Source organism: Cicer arietinum, chromosome 6, assembly GCF_000331145.2.
Source record: "Cicer arietinum cultivar CDC Frontier isolate Library 1 chromosome 6, Cicar.CDCFrontier_v2.0, whole genome shotgun sequence".
Lineage (NCBI taxonomy): Eukaryota > Viridiplantae > Streptophyta > Magnoliopsida > Fabales > Fabaceae > Cicer > Cicer arietinum.
The window spans coordinates 70,433,938-70,446,748 of NC_021165.2; the positions used below are offsets into that span (position 1 = coordinate 70,433,938).

Sequence of the window (12,811 nt, forward strand, 5' to 3'; positions counted from 1 at the left end):
CTGTCTGGCAGATGAGCATACATCTTCGGACCCCAACGTATCCACCCTCGAAATAAAGATACATCTTCGAAAGGCCGCTTCAGTCGATGGTCCTCATATGGTGTCCAACAGACCTCATCAACATCAAGAGCTTTCCTAAATGGAAGAACCAAACCCTTATCCCTTTTAGGCTTCCATTTAAGTGCTCTAGGATAGTCTTCAACATAACTAGCAGAAAGTCTACAACAATCTCTACATAATGTAGGAAAATGCTCATAGACCCATGCCTGCACATATATAATAACATATCATTAGTTTAGAACCATTAATAATAAAAATTATAAACACAATAAACAATCATACAGTTTACTTGTAAAAGTGTCAAATACCCAGAAACAATTCTGGTTTGATGCATGTTGGCTTCTCGAAGATTTTCATAAAGATAAGCAAGAGCAGCTGCACCCCATGCATATCCCCCGCAAGAATTAAGGTCTCAGAAGCACTCACGATAGGCAACACTAACTTCGTATGCACTCTTATCGCTGAAGAGTGTGCAACCGACCAAAAACAACAGAAATGCTCTCGCAATCATCTGTCAACGCTGCTCACGACAACGCTGGTGGTATACGTCAAGTAACCAACTATACCTAACCGTGGCTGTCCGCGTCACATTAAATTCTGCATAAGCAACACCGTGACTAACTCCAAGAAGCTCTGCCAATATATTTGCACCTTCATCCTTGTTAAATACATTAACACTGAAGAATGCACCGGTAATGGGAATATGCAACAGAGATGACATGTCGTCCAAAGTAATCGTCATTTCACCAATAGGGAGATGAAAGCTACTGGTGTCACGATGCCACCTCTCTACGAATGCAGAAATGATCCCTTTGTCAATCATTTCATAGCTGCATTTTAGTAACGAATACAATCCCGAGCTTTTAACTAGTTGCTCAACCTCTTCGTCTTCAATAACAGCTTCTTTTAATTTTTTCCCATTGCTGAACACCCTTAATTCTCCCCGATCCTGAAATTATTTAAGCAAAAAATATATGTTAAATATAAATGTTAAAAAATATAATTTAACTTAATTTGATTGAGAAAATTACCTCGCCATCCCAGAGTCGAGTCGCAACATGATCGCCAAATGTCCTAAGGACATAACTATCAACCGGACCACCAGGATATCCAACATCCTGTGGAGGTTCATCTATATCAGCTGTTTGGGGTTCAGGTTGGGCTTCTTCCTGTTGCCGCTGTACTCGTCGTCGTTGTGCCCTTGCAAAAGCAGTTGGCCTAATACGATGACTGTTCGCATTAGACTCCGCATTAGAAGTGCCCTCGTTAAGTATAACACGACCCTCTATGTCAGTAAACATAGTGCGCACCATATCTGCAAAACGAAAATCATTTAAAAAAATGTAAACAGAAGCAGTTCAAAAATCTAGAAATTACGTGAATTCAGTTCACGTACGTGAACTGAATGCCAAACCTTACGTGAACTCAGTTCACGTATGTGAACGTGAACTGAATTCCTTCATTTACGTGAACTCAATTCACGTAAAGGTATGTAATTTTAATTCACGTACACATACGTGAACTGAGTTCACGTATGGTTTAGATTTGAAATTTTTGCACGTTTCTGGGTTTTTGAAAACTAGTTTGCGTACGTGAACTATGTTCACATACGTTTCTGGGTTTAGGGCAACGAAGGTTGTCTTCTTCATCAAAAATGAAAACTACTTTTCTTCAATTTTCAGGCATTGTATTCTTAAATAGATAAAACAAAACAACATAACACAACAAAAACAAAGAATGATTATTACTTACTTGATTCACAACAATGATAATAACTTGATGAACTTGGTTGATGATTGATGAAGATGTTTGATGAAAATGGTGGATGATGATTGATGAAAATGGTGGATGATGATTGATGATGATAGAATGAACAACAATGAAAATATAGAATGTAGAATGAAGAGGAAGAAGATGTTATGAAGAAGTAATGTTATGAAGAAGATGAAATAAAGGGAAGAGCATTTTATTTTTTTTTAATTTTGAGGGGTGTGAATAGCAATTTGGAGGGTGTTGGTAGCAATATTGAATTGTTTATTGAGTACTCATGGCTAGATTATGTTTAGAAAGAAACAAAAAATAACAATGAAAAGTTATACATGTAAACATACCAGTATTGTGTCCAGTGCTATTCTCATTCAATTTTGAATGAGATGGTTGCATATTTATATCAAATATAAACTGATATTGAGATGATAATAATCGAGAGTTTAGAATGACATTGAAATTAATTAATTTTTTTAATTCATGTATATTTGTTAGAATGATTTATATTTTGAGAGGAATGTAATAGTTTAGAAAAGTAAAAAAAAGAAAATAGAAAATGACAAAACTCATAATTGAAAGTGAAAGTAATTAACATGGAAATATAAAAAGGTTGGTCATGGAAATAAATTAACATGAAGGTTAGTCATGATTTATATTTTGATCGTGAATTTAGAGGAACTGTTCTTCTTAAGAATCATATCAACTTTTATATTTTAAGATTGTTTTTCATGGGAATTTGTTCTGTAAGAAAAAAAGTTATATAGGAAAAAAGTAAATTTAAAATTAATGAAAAGGGTATATTGTAATAGCATTAAATATAATAAGCATAATTTACTTTTGTTCATTCTCCATCTAGTACTATATATAAAAAGGAAAAACAAAAATCAGTAAGATTAAGGAGACTTATTTAATATATATTCATCTATTTCATAATAAGTGTTTTATTTATAGTTTTTCTAAGAATTAAATTATTTATCATTTTATAATATTAATATAACATTTATTTTCTTTTTTCCTCAATAAAATATTTTTATTTATAGTATTTTATTAGTTCTAAAAGTGTTTTCTTAAAATAAAAAATACCAACAATAAATGTTATCACACTCACTAATATGAATATTAATTACATTATAGTAAAAACAAAATGTATAAAAGACATTTAGGCAATAATCACATCTTTGTGTAATTTTTCGTTTGTTAGAAAATAAGAAGAGTTAATGACTTTCGTTTGTTAGAAAATAAGAAGAGTTAATGACGACAATTTTGACACATGTAGTCTTCTCTAATACAAATAAACATTTTTATTTCAAAAAGAAATAACAATATTATCACAAAGAAGAAATAAAATAAAAACTGTGTGATGGCAAAAATGTGAGCGTATGTGTGGGGTTTTCCTTTCCGAGAAGAAGAAGCTTGGCTTGGCACTGCGGAAGTTGAGCAAAGGGAAAAATAAAGGTAATTTAATTTTATTTTATTTGGCTTATGGTTCATATATTAACTGTTTGATTATTTTTCGGGCATATAAATATATATATATATAATCCTAAATTTAGAAGATAGTAGTAATAATGTGTGAAACATATATAGGTTGCGCAATTGTAGTGTTTGGGAATGGAATTGGGTTTGAATTTAGGGTTGTATTTGTACCCTCCATCATCACCACTATGTACTACTATTAGCAAGAAGCATAGACTCAACAATTACAATTACAATGTTAGTAAGAAACTCTCCATTTCCATGGCCATGCTATCTGCTCCCCAGGTTAGTTACTTCCCTTTCTAATTAATTAATTAAAGGTAAACCATCATTTTAGTCTCTGAAAACATATGACGTTGTTATTTTGGTTTCTAACTCAGAAAAAAACCCAAGTTAGTGGAATCATCAAAATGTCGGTCAGTTTAGTTTATGACGTTATAACTGTCGTGATTATTTTGACAATAAATTTTATCTTTCAGGGACTTTTATGATAGTAAGTTGTATGTTTCATGAAGTATTTTGACGATTCAATGATTAATTTGGATTTTTGACTGAGGTAGGGACTAAAGAGACAACAACCTACGCCTTCAAAGACTAGAATGATGGTTTATCTATTAATTAGTTATCCGTTCTTATTTATGTATTAATTAATTAATGATTTGGTTTTGAAGTGAAGGCATATGATTCAGAGTTAGAGAACAAAAAACATGAACTTTTGACCTCTCTACAAGACACACAAAGAGGCCTCTTAACAACTCCTCATCAACGTTCTTTTATAGAAGAAGCTCTTGTATGTACTACTACTCTCTTGCATACTCTCTATGCCGTTTATTATACAAAATTCTTAGATATTAAGAAAACAATTCGTAAAGAATACCCTTATAATTATTGATATCATCATATGTAAAAAGAATTTACCTTCGTCAAATGGTAAATCAGATATGGACATTTTCGTAAAGAATTCAGTAATGCAGGTAGAATTTTGAAAAATGCCTTATATTAAGGGGACAAAAAAATCTCAAAAAGTGAGTGTTTTTATAATAAGGGTCAAAGGGAGTACTTGCTTATTATTTTCAATGGCATTGGTAGGTGAATGTGGAAGGGAGCAACAAGGGTGAGCCAATTGATTTGGACAAGTTGGATGGAACATGGCGCCTGCAATATACTTCTGCTTCTGATGTTCTCATTCTCTTCCAAGCTGCTGCTACACTTCCTTTCTTTCAAGTATACTTACTAACCTGGATTCCCTCAACTCAACAATTGCATCTTTTTTAACATTGTCATCTTTCAACTACTAACTCAAGGGATGACACGAGAGTGTGGATTTTAACATAACATACTAGTTGTTTTCAAGAGTCTCTTATAATTTTGTTAACAAATCAAATTGACACAAATTTTAGAAAAATGAAAGTAGAATTTTTTTTCACAAAGTAAATGAGCTCCAACTTTTTTATGCGTACCTTGCTTCCTCGGGAGTCTTCTCATTTAAATGATTTCTACAAGTTAGGTACTATGCTTGTTCACAACTATTATTATATCTGTGAAATGCATTTGTGAAGGTCTCTGTGGTTATCTTTTGCTTCAATCGATGCTATTGTAGTCTTTCCTGTTATTCTCTAACCATTTTATTATTACTTTGTTTGATTCCATGTCGAGATAGGTTGGACAGATATTTCAGAAATTTGAATGCCGTGGTAACACCGATGGAGGCGTTATTCGTAATGTTGTTCAATGGAGTATTCCAAATTTGTTAGAGGTAAAACAATGTCTTTCCTTTACTTTTTACTTTTTTCTTTAGCTGGCTGCAATGAAGTTCATACTTATGAAAAGTTCAGAATTTGGAATTCTGACTTTTGATTTCTCTAACTAACTGTTAGTCTGTGATCATACTTCACTCTTCTATTATACAGAGTTTAGCTACTCCTCAATTGATTCTTTATTATGCTCTCTTAGACCCCATTTATTTTGTGAAAATATTGTACTTTTATTTTCTAAAATGTGTGTTTATTTTACCTTGATGAGAGACTCTTGAAGTGAACCATTGTCATGGAGAGAAGATAAAATGTTAGTTAGCAAAGATGCATTGTTCACTCCAATAGTCTCTTACCTCTTAATTAACAAGTAAAATCAACACAAACTTTAGGAAATGAAAATAGGAAATATTTTCACAAAGTAAACAAACCCCTTAAAATTCATGGCAAAAAATGTAATTTTTTGTTCCTGTTACTAGTGGTAACTTTTCATATAATTGAAAGTGCGTTGCATTGCATAGGTATACTTCATCCTTAGGAAAAAATTAACAATGGATTAAGAACTATTAATGTACTTGAACATGACATGTGCTTTAACAGTTAAGCTTCCATTGCAGTAGACACGTTGAGTAAGTTCAAGACCTGTGATCTGCATGTTGTTGCTTACTAAGAATTTCACAGTTTTTGTCAAAAAGCATAAAAGCCAGTTACTTTGTTTCTAGGAGTTGCACATTTTTTTTCTCTGGCTAACACCTAACCTAACCATAGATAGTTGGAAAAACAAAATTTGATGAGATTCTTATGCTTGAGCTTTGTTGCTCTTATGCAGGAACAAGAAGGTGCTACTTTGCTTGTATCTGCCAAGTTTACTCTTGTATCTGTCCGTAATATCTACCTTCAGTTTCAAGAGGTAATCATTTTGTTTCCACAACACATGTTATTTACTTTGGTTGAGATACATTAGATCTATAAGCAGACTGGGTATTTTTAGTACATGATACATAATTTCTCTTTTGTTAATAAAAGGTTTGTTCAATGATTCAATTTTGCTTTTGATGTTCATTATAAGTATTAACATTTTTTCCACGTCCTATCTCCAAATTTTATTATATGGTTTATGCATATTACTATTACTCCTCGAAAACTATTGAAGCCTAATGCAAATGCTTGGCGTAATGTGTATAATCTGACTTGTTATTATGATGTTGATCGCTAAAATTTCACTTCCACATCACTAAGATTGAGAGAAAAATTATCATATATTTCGATATTATGGTATGAATATGACATTTCCTTCTTTGGATGTTATAACAATTGTGCAATTCATATTTGGCAGATCACAGTTCAAGATATAAATATTAGTGAACAGGTGCAGGCTCTGTTAGCTCCAGCAATACTACCACGATCTTTTATAAATTTACAGGTCAATCAACCTTAGTTTTATCTGTTTCATTTGAATGCGCTGTCTTACTAGCATTCGATACAAGATACCATTGACATCAATAACTTAAGTCACAAAGCTGTTTCTGCATCAAATCTAAAACTTTGGTAATATGTATAATGTGAATCACCCAATGGTAGTATACAACATAATGGTTAACTTATACAGTGTGCTTTTCTTCTGCAGATCTTGCAATATCTTCGTTCTTTCAAGGCTCAATTCCCTGTGAGGGATCCAGGAAGGTATATATATGATGAGCCACTTTGTTGACATAATTAGTGTCTTTATTGGAAAATTATGCACATGATGTTCTTTTGGATTGTAGGGAATCGGTCGGAGGACTATATTACCTGAGTTATTTGGATGATAATATGCTTTTGGGTCGTGCTGTTGGTGGAGGAGGAGTGTTTGTGTTTACACGAGCTCAATCGCTTTACTGATGAGCATTGATCTGTTGATTAAGTCTCATTGCTTGTCTGCAATAACAGTAATACTCAATGAGCCGTCGATACAGAGATGAAGAAATAGATTGGATAAGACATAATATGTAATTGTTGTGAATTGTGATATATTATTTGAAATGCTACTTTTTGTTTTGTATCTATTGATTTCATTTTCATTATTGTATATTGATATAGTTTGTGCTCAATATAGCTTTTGATATAAGATGCCTAGCTTATTGTTGTTTAAACTCCGCACTCAAAAAATGCATCATTTGGATCAAGCAAAAAACATAGAGAGAGAGAGAGGGGTGAAGAAATAATCTCAAATAACTTCCTTTTTTTGGTTTAAACATGGAATTCAAGTAAAAGCTATAAAGCTTCCATCTTTCTTAATGCATTAAGATTACTAATGTGTTTGGATCTACATTTTTGTTTTCCAATGCTAATTGGATGTGGTTTTATGAAACTACAGATTGTATACATATAGTTCATTATTTAAACTTGAAATCTTGTCAAGTTACTTGAGCCCTCTTAGAGTTCAATCCGAGCCTAAAATGGAAAATACAAGGATCCAAATAAATATCAAATAAAATTGTTCAGAAGTATGATAATGTATTGAAACTAGATGGTGAACTTAAAAAGGCTGATGATGTGAAAATAAATATATGAGGACCCATATTACAGTAAACTATTTGTTTTGCTTTTCTAGTTTTGGTTCAAATTAAAATAATTCGTGGTTAGGTGGAAAAATAGCAACAACAACATCACCCCATATAATAATAATAAATATATAAATAAATAATATTCAATAATTTTTCAACCAACCATATCCATCATCATATATATCTTAATAATGATGCGTGTTTGGAACACCATCCTCATTTTCATCCAACCTAGCTCTATTTACACTTTCATTCTATTTTCTATGTATGAATAGAACCCATAGAAGAAGAAATTTCTATGGAGAGGAAAATTTCAAAAGAGATACTAATTGATATAGAGAAGCTTCCAAATCATGTGATAATAGAGATATTCATAAGAACAAAAGTAAGTGATTGGGCTCAAATATCATGTGTGAATAAGCATTGGGCTTCTCTTTTCCATACCGAATGCTTCTGGCAAGCAGCTCTTTTTCACATCTATCCATTCATCAATCCTGCTCAAACATGGCCCAAATCCATTCCTCAAAGTTCTTTAGCCAAGAGGTAGGTATCATACTCCATCTGAAATGAAATATAAGTAAGAAGAAAATTTGAAAAATTGATTTATCTAGTATATAAATCTTTAGATAAGATATATTAACTTTTCAAATACTATTTTTTTGTTTTTAGAGTAAATATATTAATTTTGATTTGTATTCCATGTAAGAGAAAATAAAGTATAATATAGTTTATAGTCTATATTAAATTAGTTAAATGTTTCATAAAATTGATATTGTATGGTAATGATTTTAGGAGATTCATGGCCTTACATATAAGTGAACATATATTGGCATATGATTGTGATATACAAGTAGACGAGATTGTTGGGCACGGTTATCTGTTTTTGAAAGAACAACTTCAACTTTCTATTATACCTCCTCATAGTGGAATACTTCACGGAACCATGATTGGTGAGTGTGCTATTTCCCACACTATTTACTTCTATTGTTATATATATATTCCAAATTGAAATCTCATAATTATGTATGTATTTTTTTTGTAGTAATTATATCATCTCATCTATAAATAAAAAATGTATTTTTAAATTATTGTATGTTTTTTATATAATTTATTTTAGCTTTCTGTTGTAAAAAAGAAAATCTCTCTTTAAGTTATAAAAGTGAAGTGAATAATGTGATAGAATAGTTTTAAAAGAAAAAACTCTGAAAGGTAAAAATGATAGTAAAATAAACCATATCAAAATAGCATTTTTTATTAATATATATAGATTATAGAAGTATATATATATATATATATATATTTATGCTGTTTTTTTATGTTGGTTTATCTTGTTCTTATATAAGTTGGATTGTTGTTTAGATTTTATGATTGTTTTAATTATCGTATCATATGATACGTTATTTAAAATATATTACGTCGCTATTTTTTATTTAAAAAATTAGAGAAAGAGACTAAAATTATTTGACTATTAAAATAAGATGACTAATTTCGTGAATTAGTAGAAATATGAGAATTAAAGTTATAGTTAAACTTTATTATTATAATAAATTAACATGTTAATAACTTTTATTAATCAAGTTAATTTTGATATATTTCATTGATATAATAAATAATTTTAAATTAATGTCAAATTTAATAGAAAAAGTATATTTGATAGTAACTTTGAATCTAATGATGGATTTTGTATACGAAAATGCAATTAAAGTTATCAAATATGTCATAATTTTTTTTGCTCAATAAAATTTTAAGATGAGAGAATAATACTTCCGTCTAAGGTAGATAATACCTTATGAGCCATTAAGCGCTCATTGAGCACCAACAAAATGTGTCATAATATTAAATCTAACACCGTAAAAACCAATCGTGTTGTTACGTATACATAAATTGTAACTATTGTTTTTAAAAAACTAAACTATTTCAATTTTTATTAGACGACAATTTAAAACTCAATTATATTGATGGTGCGTGTCCATTTTTCTTTATTATTATTATTATTAGAACTTTGATCATCCCTTTTTTGTTTTTCATTTAGAAGATCAGTTCATTGCTTGTGGCAAGTCAAGAGACGTAGCCCATGAACTTGCATCTTGAATTTGGGTTGCAGTTGTTGATAATTTGGAAGAAAACCAGCACACCTTTTGCTTGCTTAAACGTCTTGCACAAGAAGGGGATGTAAGTTTAAGTTAGTATAATATGTATTTTTTATACTACCTCTCAAGCGGGCTCAAACATTTTAGAATTTATGTTTAAATTTCAAATATCGAGTATTAATTTTCTTAAAAAAAATTGAAATCGTTTGAGAGACTTTGAAGCAAATATTTGAGTCTTAATACTCTTAAAAAAAAAGTTTAATTGTAGTTTTGGTCCATCGATTTTAACCAATTCAAATAATTAGTCATCTTATTTTAAAAATCAATTGTTTTGGTCTCTCACTTAAATTTTTGAATTAAAAAATAACGATTTGACATATTTCAAATAATGTGACATACAATTCATAATATAGAACTCGTCTAGATGCATTAATTATCTATATATCATTAATTAAATTACAAAAATAAAAAAATTTCAAAGTCAAAAATTAATTTTTATATGATTTTATTGTAATTTCATGAATATTAATCATTTTACATCATCATATCATATGATACGTTATTTAAAACATATCACATCACCATTTTATAGTTAAAAAATCAGAATGAGGATCAAAACTATCATATTTTAAAATAAAGAGACCAAATTCAATACAAATAAAAAAACTAAAACTGCAATTAAATATTATTTTTTTTAAAAAAAATCTAAACCATATACCATTAATCTTGTTTCACACCATCATAGTCGCTCCGTACCTCTAGTCTTATTTTAAGAAATTTTTTAGTGTGTTTTGATCCTTATTATAAGAAGAACAAAAAAAACTCATTTTTAGGTGTACTAATAATCATTAGAATTCTTTTTATATACCTCTATTTGATTAGAAATATAAACTCACATGATGGTAAACAACACATGGATGGTAAATAACATTTAATATTAGGGATAGATTTACAATCACATTTCAATTTTATATCATTACATAATTAAATTACTATTTTGGGTATTTGAAATTTTAAATATTGTGAGATATCAAATTTATAAAATATTAAATTGTTTCATCAAATTATTTAATGTTAGATAAAATAATTTTTTGGTAATTAGTTGGAAGATTAGAAAATTTAAGCAATATTTTGATTGACATTAAATAATTTAAAAAAATAACTTAATACTTTTAAATTTTAAATTCAAAATTAACCGATAATTGTAATTTACTTTTATATAAACTCCTTAGTTTCTGTTTTCTTTTTTATTGTTTCTTGTATTAAGCAATTGAGAGAGTATTATACTTGTGAAAAAGCATGCAATCTTAGTAAAAAAAAAAAAAAATAGACGGATCTTCTTTTACTGGTTGCTATGATATATGTCTTTCTTCTTTCGGTTAAATAAAATGAAAATAAATTTTTTAAAATCATCGAAACACTAACACTACCTAATCTTTTACATTTTGTATTTAGATAATCTATTATTGTTATATGGTGTAACAATTATAAAGACCGTTAAATTTAAAAAGATTTACTATATGACCACTTAAATTCTTTGTATCAATCTATCCTTTATGCTTTCTCATATAACAAACCAATTTTATATTATTGTTTGGTATAATTCACTCAATTGTCTATTATTAAATATCTTAATTGATTAGTTAAATTATTTAATTAGTTATATTAATTAATTAATTAATTAATTAATTATTTATCTAATTAATTATGTAAATCTATATAATATTTAATGTAATTCATTCTCTCAATTATCAATATTATTTTATTTATTTATTTTTCTTTTATTAATGACTTAAATCAATAATTGTAATATCAATTGTATAATTTGTTTTTATTTTTTTAAAATAAAGTATAACATTACTCTACTTTTAGAATTTAAATTACCATTTTCATAAAACCTAACTTAACTAAAAAATATCGATATTATTAAATTAGATATCATATCTTAAATTTAAACTTAAACCTTAAAGTTGTGTATAAATTTTCTTACTATTTAATATACAATAAAAAAAAAATTTAAATTGTAATCACAACAATGCTACTATTAAATAAGTTTTCTTCAAGTTTTTTTTTTTCTTCTTTCTTTCTGAAATTGTAATTAATTTTGCAATAACTTTCTGCAGGTTTATCTTCGATACCCTTACACTAGATCAGTGAAAGTTCAATGGAGGGTGTTTGAAAAGCTTTTTACTGATTTCCGTGATTGCTTCAACCATGTAGATTATTATGATATGTTGGCATGTGCTAAAAGTAGGTTTCAGCCTATACCATCTTCTTGGTTAGGTTATTAGCAAACAAGACATTCTCAAAGCAAATTTAATGTCATCAAGGCCCAATTCTTTTGGAAAATGTATAAGTATATATGACTCAAATAAATTGTCTTGAAATCTAACTTATAATTGATTAAATTAAGAACTACACGAAAAATATATAACAAAATACACTTAAATTTTGTCGTAATAATAATAATAATAATTAACAAATATAGTTATGGTTGAAAAAATCTAATAGGTAATGTCATACAAGTAGGCTTATTAACCTAAAACAAAACCCTCTGCATCATGATTGATTAAGAAAGCTATACTATCAATGCTAAACACATAGGCCTGATGTGATAGCTATCTTTCATGTTACCATTCATAGTATTACATTGTCTGCCTGAATTTGGAACTATTAAGACATCATTGAAGTTTCAATAACATAAAAAGGAAGAGGTGTAAATTGTGTTATGATTTGTTAAAACTATTTTTGAAATTTAATTGTGACTTGGTGATCAAAGCAATTAAAAAAAAAAAGCAAAAGAAAGAAGAAGAACACAAGATGAATTTTATACTACTTCACCACTAACCTGTCTAGTTACATCCGGTACCTTCACATGAAGGATTTCTGTAATTTAACTTGAATTACAAAAATCACTTAATCTCACTCAGTAAAATCTACCCAACCTTCTGATTGTTCCTACAACACATTGAGCAAAAACAGCAGTCACTCACGGACTAAATTACAAGAGTTTATTTTGTACGTGTTTAACTCTAAATAAGATGATATGTATGCGTCTAACACTATATCACACTTAGATAAATATTTGTTTGTATAAGTGCTCAATATTCAAATAATAATT

At 28.9% G+C, this 12,811-nt stretch overlaps 2 protein-coding genes across 6 annotated transcripts; both read left to right on the plus strand.

Annotated features, from left to right (window-relative positions):
* The first annotated feature begins 3,125 nt into the window (after positions 1 to 3,125).
* LOC101513418 (probable plastid-lipid-associated protein 10, chloroplastic) lies at positions 3,126 to 7,161 on the plus strand. 2 transcript variants are annotated; one of them, XM_004507501.4, is made up of 9 exons: positions 3,126 to 3,282; positions 3,415 to 3,588; positions 3,980 to 4,093; positions 4,393 to 4,527; positions 4,964 to 5,059; positions 5,884 to 5,964; positions 6,391 to 6,477; positions 6,682 to 6,737; positions 6,821 to 7,161. In XM_004507501.4, exons 2-9 carry the CDS (start codon positions 3,439 to 3,441, stop codon positions 6,933 to 6,935), a joined length of 834 nt encoding a protein of 277 aa, XP_004507558.1. In that variant the 5' UTR covers positions 3,126 to 3,282; positions 3,415 to 3,438; the 3' UTR covers positions 6,936 to 7,161. The 2 variants fall into 2 exon arrangements, with proteins under 2 accessions (XP_004507558.1, XP_073226058.1); XM_073369957.1 differs by lacking the exon at positions 6,391 to 6,477.
* A 629-nt stretch (positions 7,162 to 7,790) lies between these two features.
* Positions 7,791 to 12,082, plus strand: LOC101513731 (uncharacterized). Of its 4 annotated transcripts, none has more exons than XR_012163533.1 (4): positions 7,792 to 8,143; positions 8,393 to 8,550; positions 9,633 to 9,782; positions 11,814 to 12,082. XR_012163533.1 is itself a non-coding variant. In XM_027336112.2 (3 exons), the coding sequence occupies exons 1-3, from the start codon at positions 7,899 to 7,901 to the stop codon at positions 11,837 to 11,839; spliced, it is 429 nt and encodes a 142-aa protein (XP_027191913.1). In that variant the 5' UTR covers positions 7,791 to 7,898; the 3' UTR covers positions 11,840 to 12,082. The 4 variants fall into 4 exon arrangements, 1 of the variants encoding a protein (XP_027191913.1); XR_003473711.2 differs by having other exon boundaries at positions 7,793 to 8,143; positions 9,633 to 9,772; XR_003473712.2 differs by having other exon boundaries at positions 7,794 to 8,143; positions 9,636 to 9,772.
* The last annotated feature ends 729 nt before the right edge of the window (positions 12,083 to 12,811 follow it).

What these genes read in the sequence shown, in the direction of transcription:
- LOC101513731 (XM_027336112.2), top strand. Translation starts at nt 7,899, where the DNA reads ATGGAGAGGAAAATTTCAAAAGAGATACTAATTGATATAGAGAAGCTT. An exon ending in CAAAGTTCTTTAGCCAAGAG is followed by an intron (nt 8,144 to 8,392) that starts GTAGGTATCATA and finishes TAATGATTTTAG; the next exon opens with GAGATTCATGGCCTTACATA. An exon ending in ACTTCACGGAACCATGATTG is followed by an intron (nt 8,551 to 11,813) that starts GTGAGTGTGCTA and finishes AACTTTCTGCAG; the next exon opens with GTTTATCTTCGATACCCTTA.
- LOC101513418 (XM_004507501.4), top strand. Translation starts at nt 3,439, where the DNA reads ATGGAATTGGGTTTGAATTTAGGGTTGTATTTGTACCCTCCATCATCA. An exon ending in CCATGCTATCTGCTCCCCAG is followed by an intron (nt 3,589 to 3,979) that starts GTTAGTTACTTC and finishes TTTGAAGTGAAG; the next exon opens with GCATATGATTCAGAGTTAGA. An exon ending in GTATTCCAAATTTGTTAGAG is followed by an intron (nt 5,060 to 5,883) that starts GTAAAACAATGT and finishes GCTCTTATGCAG; the next exon opens with GAACAAGAAGGTGCTACTTT.